Source organism: Symphalangus syndactylus, chromosome 2 (assembly GCF_028878055.3).
Source record: "Symphalangus syndactylus isolate Jambi chromosome 2, NHGRI_mSymSyn1-v2.1_pri, whole genome shotgun sequence".
Classification (NCBI taxonomy): domain Eukaryota; kingdom Metazoa; phylum Chordata; class Mammalia; order Primates; family Hylobatidae; genus Symphalangus; species Symphalangus syndactylus.
The window spans coordinates 100,818,634-100,832,318 of record NC_072424.2 but is presented as its reverse complement, the minus strand read 5'-3'; the positions used below and the strand labels follow the sequence as shown (position 1 = coordinate 100,832,318).

At 36.0% G+C, this 13,685-nt stretch overlaps 1 protein-coding gene across 1 annotated transcript in view; it reads right to left on the bottom strand.

The window, feature by feature from the left end:
• Nucleotides 1-13,685, bottom strand: part of CLVS2 (clavesin 2) — a 67,047-nt gene that overhangs the window by 49,411 nt on the left and 3,951 nt on the right. Inside the window, exon 3 of the mRNA XM_055263021.2 lies at nt 3,163-3,337. Coding sequence (XP_055118996.1) covers nt 3,163-3,337 — 175 coding nt within the window. The remainder of the gene's footprint in view (nt 1-3,162; nt 3,338-13,685) is intronic.

The window sequence follows — 13,685 nt, the reverse complement described above, 5'->3', positions numbered from 1 at the left end:
ATATCTCCACAATCCCTACCTTTCCAGCTATGCCTGGAGCTTCTTCCAAAAGAAACAAAGGTTAAATTTCACCAGGTGAAACAATCTCATTCTTTGCTTCCAACATGAAAATGTATTTTATTTGCCACCCAACATAAAAATATCTAGATGCTATTTAACTACAGAAAAATTGTAGAAAAGAATGCAGTCTGTGTATCTAAAGTCTGAACACCAAAAGAATATTATGGTATTATTCAGATTCCCAAAGTCATTCAACTTTAATTCATCACAGTTTATGTAGTCACTGACTTGTGAGAAAGGCAGCACACATCCAGAAAAATATGGCACCTGAAAAATGAGCTGATCCACATCAATTACTTTAATTATTGATATTACCTGCCAGGTACAAGACGTATCATTTCTAATACAATAACACTTGAAAATTGGTATAAATGAATAGACTGAGATTCAAACAAGTGCCCAAGTATTTGATGCATGGCAGGGTTGCCATCCAAATCCTGTTCTGTCTGCCTCTAGAACCTTTCTATTTCTACCCTTCCACATTGTCCCTTAATTGATCTTATACTATATTCATGTATGAATATATATAATAACGGTTCATGTATGAATATATATAATGGTTCATGTATCTATATACAAGGTATACGGTGCTATCTCTAGCCAGGTCACTTTAAATACTCTTTTGCTTATGAAAAAAAGTAGGTTTATGATGTGGATTGATAGGTTACAGCCAACTCAAGAGGAAAAGAGACAAGGAGTCTTCAAAACAGAGTTACATCCCATTCATAATGCACGTAAGTTTCCTCTCTGGCTGCTAGATTGATAGCCTTTCTTATTTTTGGTTCAATTCCCTATAATATTTCTTATGTTTGTCTAAATAAAGGTGACATGATAGCAGAATTAAGGCATAAGGTCTAATTGACTTATTTAAAATCTTCTCATTTCTTCATTTTACTGACTAACTAGAAGAGGTTTATTACTGTTGTGGTATTGATGGTCTTGGCATGGTGGTGGCTGTGTTTAGCAACCTAAAACTGTGTATGTATTTTCACTTCAAACATTTTGTGGTCTTATGTTGATATTGAGAAAAATGTTTATTCATATTCTGAATGAAACATAGAGTGGTACACAATATTTCTCACATAGCAAATGCAAAGTAAAACAGTGACTTGATTTAAAAAGTCAGAAAGTGTTACTTCAGTACGAGACTAAATATGAGATCATGCATGTCGCAACGGAACATTTCTAGCAATCCTATATTCTTATTCAGAATTACCATTGTTTTTAGATACACATATAGTAGACACAGATGCAGATACAGACACATACATAGGTATAGATGTAATTATATAGCATTAAAAAGTCAATTTGGACTTAAAATAAAAATGAGTTTAAAGGTTAATAACACATCAAATCTATTTCCAGCAAGAGCTTTCTTCTCTTAAGTGGCTTCTTAATTGGGAATTAGGAGGAATCAACCCTTCTTACTCTGTCTTGTGTTCTGGGAAAAAGGAGAAAGGGGCTGAGATATTTGTGGGGAACAGAGAGAAGGCAGCTCCAAATGTGCAGCCATTACAGGTCCATGCAGGGAACGGGATTATTTCCTTCACTAGACATAAGCACAGAGGTTTCATCTGAGTGTAGTTCCTGTGGTATTCACAGGGAGCACTTAAAGAACTTCTGATAGTAGTTACAGCTAACAAGGAAGCTCCCAAAGATCTCCAAATTGTCAGTTTGTTCTCCTGCAATGACTTATCACAGTATTATTTAAAAACTCCATAAAGTGGGTTGGAAAATAGCAAGAGTCTATTCTTAAAGTGTTTTTTTTTTTTAATTTCTTGGGAAAAAAATACGAGTTCTCCAGTCCTTCGTGAGCTGAAGGCCTAGCCTAGCTCTAGTGCAAAGAGAAGACACAGGTTAAATAGGATAACAATTATAAAAGGTTAGGTTACCATTCTGTGTTAGGTAACATAGTGGGTGGTAACCAATCTTGTTCACAAACTGAAGAACACCATATTGCTGGAAAAAGGGCAGAGTTAGGACTGATTCTATATGATACACACATTTCCAAACATGCATTATCTTATGCTCTCTACCATCCTGTATTAACTGTCCCTGTGGAGGTTTTTAAAAAGCATTGTTTAAGATAAGAGAGGAGCAAGGCTGTCTCACCAAGAGCAAGTCAGGAAGCCTACATCAGGAAAAACCTATATGGAGAAGAAACATCAGTGTGTCTTATTCAGTCCAGAGGCAGAAATCAAAGATTTCCAGCACCTGGAAAAGTTGCCCACTTTTAAGAGGTCAGCAGTTATCAATTTAGGTGTGTATAGATGCAGTCAGAAATTACTAATGAGTAAAAATCTAGATGACTTGGGCTTACTCAACATTGATGCCCCAGTCTAATGAATGACATCACTCAAGGACTAACTTGCAAATATTTTTAGAAGTTTAAAATCAATTCCATAAGTGTTGTACACAAAGTAGCATAAAGCAAAGAGAGAGAATAGAAGGACACCCCGAAAGTTAAAAGCAACTTGACAATAGCAGGTTTACGACAGACCACTAAATAATAATATGTTTCCCATCTTCTAATTCCCAAGTAGTTAAACATTATTTACTGGAAGAAGCACTATTCCTGTATAAATTCCATGTGACAGCCGTTCCCACTCACAAAAAAACCAATGAACTCTAAAGAAAATTTCAGAGAGATGATCTTTGCATCTTAGAGACCAAAAAACATATTGATTGACTTTCCAACAGTTGAACATATTGTTGATCATATCCCAAATTCACCAGGTTAAATGAAATAATGAAGAAAATATTTAGCTAATTAATAGGCACAGAAAAGAGAAACAAAAACAAGCCTAAATAGCTAATCATTACAATCTAAAAAATGTTGCTTGTTCTGATTTTCAAGATTAAAAATCTCAGCTCATTACCTGTATTTATGTTTAGATGGAGCATTGTGCTAGTGTCACAAACTCTCTTCCTTCAGCGTTTCTTCTATAATCCTTTCTTCAGTTAGTATTTTAATGTTTGTGCTCAACAACTACAAATTTTTTTTGTTTTTGTTACTCTGTAAGACATTTTTTCATTCTAACACATTAGACAAGAGAAGTCAAACACAAGAGACCAAGGAAGTAGGTAATTTCCATATCCTACCTGCAGGCCTTCAATAGCTAATCGCAGCATACTTGGTGTGAGTTTAGAGGCTTGCTTGAAAGTGAAGTTACTCCAGTCTATGATCAAAACAAATCCATTCACTTGAAGCTCAGGATCTTCAATCATGGCTTCTAAAGAAAGTAAGATGGCACGCAAAATATCCACCAATGTGTACCTATCCGCAACAGAAAAGTACTAAATTAGGTCTGACAACCACTTTTCCAAAAAGCTATAAAATATTTTCTAGCACACTAAAAATTCACTTTAAAATACCTTCAGAATCTCAAGGAAATAATTTTGTTTAAAAACCTATTTTAGGAAGAGGTTTAATTTATATGTACTCCAAGAACATAGTCGAATTTAACATGTATTCTGCCCAAACAAATGGAAATGCTTTTTCATATTTTATCATCATTTAGTTTACCTCCAGGCCTTCTTATGATTTTCTAAAATCTCATTCAACTAACCCAAAACTAGGCATCACATGTTTTAAGTGGTTCAAGAATGCCTTCAGTAATATTGACATTTCATATCTTTGTATTTGAAAAAAACTGAGAATGAGATTTGAGTGAGTCTCATCAATAAATGAAAACACTGTACATGACAGCTATCAATAAAAGTTACTCAATTCAAATTACTTGTACTGAGTTTGTATCATAAAGAACAGAAAAGGTGGAAGGGATAGAAAGAGAAGGAGATAAATATAAATAAAAGTGGGAAAAGTCATGGAAATTTACCAACAATAATACAAGCCATCCTAATTCAAGGGTTGGGTCTGTTTTTGTTTTGTTTTGTTTCGTTTTGTTTTGTTTTGTTTTCTGCTTTTCACCTTAGCAGGTTAGTTCCTGGAACGTTCCAGTAACCCAATAAATGCTCTTTATATTACTGTAAAAGGGACTTGACTAGAGTAGAAAGACACTGGTTGGAGATTAAGACACTGCTTCAATGGAGGCAATGGAACTAAGAACAAAAATAAGAAGCCAAATTTGAGTGGCATTTTAGACAATCTTGTTATACTGTGACAATGTGAGGACTGAAATTAGGGAAGGATAAAAAATGACACATATTTTAGCTTCAGAGCCTGAATACATAGTAAAATTTTTAATCAATATCAATAATGCAAAAATAGGATACTGTTGGAAATGGCTGGAAATACAAAGTTTTGAATAGAACTTATTGTATTTGAGAAACATGTAGTACACCCAGAGAGGTATATCAAGCAAGCTTCTGAAAAAAATGGATCCTAAACTCATGGGAGAGCTCAAAATTGAAAATTCTGGAATTAAGAGCATATAGACTCTAAGTTCAATGAAGTGAAGGAGGTAATGCCGTCAGAGCTAAGAGAAATATCAGATAATTATTCTAAAAAAGGAATCCCTAGAAATCTCAGCACTTTAAGAGGGGTCAGAAATTTTATGGAAGATGTTAACAATTTCAATTTTTAGACACCTTGCATTTTAAGTTTTTTTCTCCGGACACATTCAGGGGAGATTTCAGGAATAGCTAGAGAAAGAGATCTGGACCTCAGGAAAGAGGCAGGATGGAGAGGCGAGTGGATTAGGAGTCAAAGTCATTCCCATTTAGTGGAAATGATGAGTTCGTTAGGAAGGCAGTATGATACAGTGAAGATATATGAGGAAGAAGGTCTATTTTTACTTCTAAAAACACTTGGATGTGCTAGGAGAAAGCATAGTAGTTCAGAAAGGAAAGAATAATTAACATCAGAACTTCAGGCAATTTCTCACCATTTCAGGACCTCATTTCTTCACCTGTAAAATCAGCAGTTTGGAACAGAATCTTGTTTAGAATCCTAGCATTAATCAAGCACAGGGCATGGTGTCAGAAGACTTCAAGATGCAATCTCTGCCCGGCGCCTCATTAGCCATATGGTCCTGGATATGTCGCTGATTTATAATTCTGAGGATCAGTTAACTGTCCCTATCTCATGCTATTCTCATTATCTCATTGGCCATGTTTGGGGGAGGGGTGGGGTCAGCACCAGAGAGTCATCAAAGAGATGACTCAGGTGAAAACATTTGTACAATTTTGCACAGTTCTAGGTATAAACAGGTGTTCAGTAAATGTTGGTTGGAATACACACATAGCATACTTTTTGTTAGAATGATAAGCATAGATATAGTTTATTAGGCAGAGTATAAATCAGAAATGATAATCTTTAGGATAGGCTATTACTATTATAAAAGGCAAAAGTCAAAAGGCCTAGGGATACAGCATCCAAAAAACTACCTGAATATATAAAATAATAAAACTTTTTATAGAGCTCTACTATGCATTTGTTATTAAATCTCTGAAACATGTGTGGGTGAACACCTTTAAAAGTCCCTTTATGGCTGGCCTACCTCCACTCTAAACATAATGGCCTGACACACTGTCAGGACCTGAAACCTATAAACACAGGCATTGGAAGGTTAGAGCAGGAAGACTGTATTTCTGGTTGAAATTCAGACCCCCACCAAAAAAAGAAGTTTTAATTTCTGAAATTAATAATAATATCATAGTAAAGAAAATTAAGGATTCAAAAAGTCCAGCTTCAAAGGTTTCCCTCATTAGGAGGTTTACCATTCTTATGTTATCCACAAGAAATCAAATAGCATTAATACCAAAATGCCATTAAATAAAATTTAAATTTGAAATCAGCTTTGGAAGGATGATACGTTGTATGTAGTAAAAATTAATCAAGGTACCAATAAGGACTGAAAACAAGAGGCAATGTGTTTTCAATAACACACTTGAAGTATGGTTCTCCTAAACTGTTTCAAAATCAAGACAAAAGTTGATACACATATCATTATTCCAAAGGAAATAATATAAGGCAAATCCCAAAATCAGCAATGAAGAAAAGCAGGTTTGCAAAATTTTCAACAGTAAGTCTAACCACCTTTTTTGAATTCAATATCTGGTTCCAAGAAGAGAATCAAATGATTTTTATAAAAATCACATTAATTTAGAAGTTTAGAAAAAGAAACATAAAAATACACTAGCTAACTCCATTCAATGGGCAGGTCAAAACCACTCTTGACTTAACTCCAGTCCTCTATTGTCAAACATCTCACATTATTACCATTAGCAGCTCAGCAGGCTATTCCTCAGCAGAACAGTACTACACAGGATCTTGCCAGAATCTGTAAAATATCTTCCAAAGAAATGTAGCATCTATGAATTTTATCTCTTCAGGACTCCTGCCATACTCTCCTTTTTAAAATTATTTTAACTGTTATAATTTAAAAATTAGAGGTCACTACAATGAAATACTCTACTTGTTCATGTTTGGGGTTTACATTGAAACTGTGTGAGTTCCACCATTGTTATTCTTCTCTTGTATGCTGAAAGAAAGCTATAAATCAAAACTAGCACATTATTGCAGCTCTTGACTCCTGATTGTGCTTCTCAAAATAGCATTAAGTAAAATTTGAATTTGTGAAAAGAATGCTGCGTAGCATGTAGTAAGAAGAAATCATGACACCAATAAGAAATTTTACAACTGACACCAGACTATGTAGAATACTGCTCTTGAAAAGAATAAAAGATGCTAGAACACATAAACAACATATGGAGAAGACTTTAATATGCATAGCAACTATGTACTACCTGTGCAATCAGAAGGAAAACATCTAATCCCTCTTGAAATTTTTCAGTTATGAAATCAGTCTTCCTTGCACAGTAGGGTATATAGTCATGAATTAATTATTTGGGGCATGTTTATGTAACTTAAAAGCCTTTTTCAAAGTAAAACTCACAGCTATTAACAAATACAAAGTAAAATGGGGATCCTTGATTATTTGTCTAATCTCAGCTTGGTCTCACACACCTTGAAGTTACTGAACTTTTCTAAGTCTCCATTTTCTCTTTTAAAAATGGTGATAATAATAGTTACCTCATAGGACAGAATGTGAAATACTTAGCCCAATGGGTATCACATAGCAAACAATAAATGTTAACTTCTATGACTTCTATAATTGTATGACTTTTGCTTTTTCAGCAATCACATATTCTATACTTGCTTTTTTACTTTTTAACCACTTAATCTTAACTTCATAGAATTGTTGTGAGGACAAAATGAAACAAAATAATATATGTAAAGTTTTTTAACAGTACTTGACATATAATAGAAACCATAAATATTTTCTGCAATTATTGCTGTTGAAACTCTTCTATTTGGTTCTGTGATGCTGCATTGAACTTTTTTTCCTTCCACTTTTCTGGTCAGTCTATTATCTTTCATCTTTGGTTCCCTGCTGCAATCATCCAAATGCAGAAATAAGACTTTGTTCCCCTGCTGTCATCATATAGTATCTCCTGGAGTTACCAAATCATGCACTCATCCCTTTAGCCAATACATTGGTGACGGCTCGATATCCACAGAGCTAGTGTCAGTCCTGTGCAACACTCTCATCTTTCTAGTTGCCATTTGAACATCAGCACCTTAGTGACTCCTTGCTACCTGAAATATAGTAGTGTAACTCAATTTAGTGTCTCCCATTTTCCTCTGGGATTGCCTACATTAATCAATTAATGAAGAATCATTCTCAAATATTCCCTTTCCTTCTCCCTCTACATTTATTCACCAAGTCCTAAATTTTTTTTGTCTTTTATATATTTATACGTCTTTGGCATCTAACTCTTTCTACTAGAGTCCTAGCTTTATTTCCTAATATAATGGCACTTGTGTCTCTTTTTCTCTCTCCCATCTTTCTCTTCCAGAAATCTTGCCTACCATCTATTGTGAGATAAATTGTCCTAAAACATTAATTGGCCTGAAAAATTGTCCTGCACACAACGCCACTCCCCCATGGCTCTTTCAAAACTGCACCATTCCCTTAATAACCATACTTCTTGTTTTGTACACCCATGCATAGGCTCACCCCAGCTGTCAAGGTCTTGTCATATTCAACCCCCAACAAGCTGGTACACTCCGATGCTTTATGTTCACTTAAATCTAGGGGAACATTCCCCTTCCTTTTCACCTCACCTAAGTCCTACCCTTCTCTGGGCCCACCACCAGCTTTCCCAGCTCTGCAAGATTGCCTCTATCTGCTGGAGACCTCAGCGCCGTCTCTCTCATATTCTGAAATTACAGTGCTTCAGTGTTTGTTCTATGTCCCCAGACATAAAAGCTTAGCTTAAAAACTCTTCCACTGTTTGATACCACTTTCTATCTTCAGCACCAAATACTGTGCGCTGCACACTGTGGGTGCACAATAATATATGTTAAGAACAAACTATTTCCCAAGGGCATAGACCATGCTGCTTTATTTTACCTACAACAGTCATCAAAGTGCCATAATGGCATCATTTAAATATAACATTCACTTAAGGCTTCCCTGTCAGCCCAATACAAACATGCTCCTGGACCAGAAAGAGGACAAGAGCCTTGTCCTGCCACACTGTGGAGGGGTGGCACCCTGCCTGCAACCAGGAGCCCCCTCAATTTTTTAGATCAGAGAAGCTTCTTCTCCTGCCTCTGGCCATGCAATTTTTTTGGTGACTACCTGACCCATGCTTCTTTGCTGGGGTTCTCAGCATCTCCTCCTCTACCACAGCTTTCAATCAGTGCAAAGATCAACTTAATGACAAATAGGTCACGTCCCTCTACTTTTCAACCTTTTCAGCATGACAAGAAAAAACTAGCATCTTGGCATCGCATTGAGCAGCATAACACCAGCAATTTCTCTTTGTCACTAAATCAATCAGCCATTATTAAATTCTTCATTAAGGCTGCCTCCACCCCTCAGTTTTCATTAAGCCACATTTTCTAATGTCTGAAGCACTTCATAGTAGAAGGTGCTAGGGGGAGGGAAAAAAGGAGAAAAATTACCTTTATTAATGCCTCAGGGTATTGTTAGTGGTAAAGCTGATGAAGCCTTCTAGGTGTTTTATATTACTGAGTAGTAATAATAATAATATGTCTATCTGGGTAATAGTTTAAGATTTCCAAAGCAATTTCAAATGCATTATCTTAATCTCAAAACAATTGCAAAATCTCTGAGCTGGATTTGTTCTTATTATTTTACAGATGAGGACAGAGGGTCTCAGAGAAAATTAAACAGTTTGCTTAAAACCACCTTAGGAAAAACGGGGAACCTAGATTCGAAGCCAAATCCTTCTAATACCACATAGACCAGTGCTCTTTCTTTCTCCATGGTGCCTCCTACTCAGAACAGAGTTTGATGAATAGATAATTGGTCTTTTGTTTGTTTGTTTTTTGTTTTTGTTTTGGAGATGGAATTTTGCTCTTGTCGCCCAGGCTGTAGTGCAATGGCACGATCTCAGCTCACTGAAACCTCCACCTCCTGGGTTCAAGTGATTCTCTTGCCTTAGCCTCCTGCGTAGCTGAGATTACAGGCGCCCGCCACCAGGCCCGGCTAATTTTTGTATTTTTAGTAGAGACAGGGTTTCACCATGTTGGCCAGGCCGGTATCCAACTCCTGACCTCAGGTGATCTACCCGCCTTGGCCTCCCAAAGTGCCGGCATTACAGGCGTGAGCCACCGTGCCTGGCCTGGTCTGCTTTTTCATGGTAGCATAATATACATGTCAGAAAATAGGAGATCAGGAAGTCAATATCCTGGCACTCTCCAGCCTCACCACAATTGGGAGCTTTGGTGGAGGAAAAGCAATAAGACATCCTTAGGACTCAGAATAAGAAATGGATAAATCTACAATCCCTGGAATAAATATGAACTCTTGAAATTTCATCTGTCTGGCTTGTATTACTGAGCACAGAAGATTAGATGTCTGACCCTTGCTTTAATTTTACTGCTATGGAAATGTAGGTGAGTGAGAACAAGAGAATTGTTGGAAATGAAACATCTACGGGCAAAATGCCTTTCTTTGAAGAAGATGGGTAAAGAAAAATCTTTTGCATCTACTGCCACCAAAAAATAAAATAAAATAAAACAGAATTGTGCTGGGAGAATACAAACACATCAGAAAGGCAACACTTTTTATCAGGGCCAAGTACTCTAAGCAAACATCTAGTTAGTAAAGTCTTTGACTTCAGAAAGTTTATTTTTCCATCTTAACGTTCTGTTCCTAATTGCCTGTTTTGTTATATTTAATCGAGATTTTCTAAACCATAGATGGAATTATCTTTCATTATCAGAATTTGATTTTTTTATACATTTGCCTTTCCCTAGATTTAGGTTGGTAACTGTCTACACACACACACACACAAAGCGACTAATTCACTTACCAGTTGTATGATCATGAGTGAAGTGCTTAATTGCTACAATACACACAGTAGAATTATTTTAAAATGAATAATGAATAAAACGGAACAATAACTGTTGAATTCAGTTAACCAAGCAGGCAATGTCTTTCCTACACAACACTGAGTAGCCCACAGCTACCCACCTGTCCCCAACTTCTAGCACTGGTAAACAGTATCCTCATTAGCTGCATATGACCTCTGATAGTTACTCAGCTTTACATGCTTTTTCTTCCCAGAGAGCTTACATATCACTTAAAAGTACAAAGTATGTGTCTTTATTTGCCCCCAGCACCTACTAAAATGCTACGTACATAACAAATGCTCAATCAAAGTGTATTTTTTTCAATTAATTTGACCAAAATATTAATCACTCAGTTTGTCGTATGGTATCATAAGGATCCCACATACAGGAGTATCCTTTCCTTCATGTTACGATAATAGTGTAATAGCCACTTACTATAATAGTGAAGTAAATGTACCTGCCCTCAGTAAAGTAAGAGAATTTAATATTTCCCACAGAAAGGAGGAGATGTATTAATTAACTAAGGATAACTTGTTAATATACTAACTATTGGCTCATGTTTTAAAATATCATTAAACATTTCTTTTGAGGCATCCTTTCAGGACACTGTAGTAACCTCCAGTCCTTTGCTTCTCGACCTTGTTTAAAGTTGATTTTGAAACATGAAAATAGCTTGGCTCAGGCCAGACTTAGTCAACGTCCTACTGAAGGTTGGCACTTGTAGTTTTTGCTGTTATTTCGGGATTATTTTACTAATTATTGCACATTTGCCCCAGTTTTTGGAGATCGTCCTATTTTTGCAGAGATTCATCACAGTATTCCTCCAACATTTCTCAGGACATTTCCTCCCCTATTTGCCGTGATATGTGCCAAGAGTATAGCTTGAAATAAGTTGCAGTTAGCAGAGGATTTGTTAAAAGAGTTTCCCTGAAAGGAAGCAAGATGGAAGCTCTGCTGGGACAGAAGTCTCACGGAATACATATCTGCCATTTGTGGTTTTGCCCTAACCAGTATCCACCCAAAAGACAGCAAAGCCATGCCTCCGGAATTTTTATGAAAAGGACTCCTAGACTCCAGACTCTGCCAGTAGGTATGACAATGTGAAGCAAAAAGCTGGGAATTACTTAATATGTTAATAAACTGAGAAAAGAATTCTTGAAAAATTAAACTGAAAAATTAAACTTCTTTTTTTTTGCTTTTTTTGTTGCTGAGTAAAAACATTTCTCCATAATTATCTGGATAATTGCCCTGGACTGTTTTAATCTATTCCTGTTCATTTTATTTTATTTTATTTTATTATTTTTAGTACAATTCCAGAGATGAGTAAAGCTTTGTGATTGGCATTAATGCACATCTGTGTAGTCTATGGCTATGTTTTAAATTGTAAGTTATCATCACCATAACCTTCTATTCTGAACATTGGCCGTATTATTTTAGTAAATGCAAGCATAATCATAATTCAAACTGAACCACAAATAGCAACCATTCATATAATGTTTGCTTTTGTACGAAAAAGCCACACAATAGGAGCAAACTGACAAGTTTTTTGGGCAAATTTCAGGATAAGTTAGAGGATCATATCAATGTCTGACCAATCAGTTTTCTGCCCCTTCCAGAGCTTCACTACTGTAAGTGGTAATCAATGTCCACTATGATAAGCCAAAGACCATGCAAGGTGGCCAGTGCTTTCTGGATTGCCACCATACTAAGAATCATTTTGGTTCTAACTGCGTTTGTTTTCAAATGGCCATTAACTAGATTCCACATAAATGGTTGTTTGCTATACTAAAGTTCAGAGAATTACTGAGAATTATTGTTTCTAATGACTATTAACCATATTCCAGATAAATGGTTGTTTGCTGTACTAAAGTATAGTGAAGTTTATACTTCTAATGAGATCTAGAGAAATAAAATATGACTTGCAGGCTGACAACTTATAGGTGAACTCTGACACTTCCTATCATCATTATGTTTCAGGTGACACAATTTCACTCATGAATATCTCCAACAATTATGACAGTGGATTTCAATTTCTTAGATACATGCTTGCATGCTCTAGGACCTAGAATGCCATGTACTTTCTTTCCAAGCTTCCTCTTCTCCAGCAGTGTTACCTCTGCTAGCTTTACAGCACATTATCCTTACACTCTGTTGATAAGATCGTGCGAACCATTTGAAGGTATTTGCTGAGTCCTAAGCAGGTCACTATCATTTAGGAAGGAAAACAACATGCAATACATGGAGGACGAAGGCATCTTTGTGATGCAGTGTAACAGTCAAATCGTTTTTAATTCCATGGCATTTACTTTTGTTGTCAGAAATTATGTAAGGCAATCTAAAAGGAGATAAAATTACATGAATCTTTTCCAAGGTACAGCTCAATAAATGTAACAGGTCATCTGGGCTTGCCTTATTCTTTTTTGGAAGAACCACAGGCCACACTGCAAGTCATTTTGACATTTGAGTATTTCCATTTTGTTTTAGATTTGTTAGAAGGTGAGTACACTGTAAATATTAGGATTTTACGTTAGTCTTCTTAATGATGCCATGTCTCTCAAAAAGGCTTTGGAAATCATCCAATTCTTTACAATAACCTAAAACTAAACTACACTATATTGCAGCAGAAACAGACACTATTTTATTTATAGTCACTGTCTCACACACTTTTACTGTTTTCAGTGTCCTGAGGAGCACAGAAAACTGTCCTACAAATCTGACATAGGAGAAAGCGTATATCAAATAAATCTCTACTCAGAATTCTTTTTATACAAATGCATAACTCAATTCAACTCAAATATTTATTGAGCATCTACTCTAGTTCAAGTGCTGTGCTACATATAATAACATGACAGTCCTTTTGTTAGATCTATTCTGTTGGGGGTCTTTACGAATTGTTTCAAAATTCATAAAATCTTGTTTTTCCTTTTGTAGTTGGAAAGTTATAAATAACCTGTTTTCCAAATAAACTGAGGCATTTTCTTCTGCCTCATTTCTAGAATTTACCTACATAATCATCTACACTTCTCACACACTGTTTCTTTGAAACAGGCTACTTTTTAAGTTGTTGAAAGCCAGATGATTCACTTAACAACTCAGAGAATGTGGCCAGCATTATTTTCAGACATGCAGTCTTCTGGAGAAATCCAGGTAGCCTTGGATTGGCGGGATCAGGGCCTGGAAGGTGAGAACATCTCACTCACAGAACAGGGGAGGGATGAGGGATAAGAGAAACTAGCACATAGCATTATCCACCTAACAGAGCAATAATAGT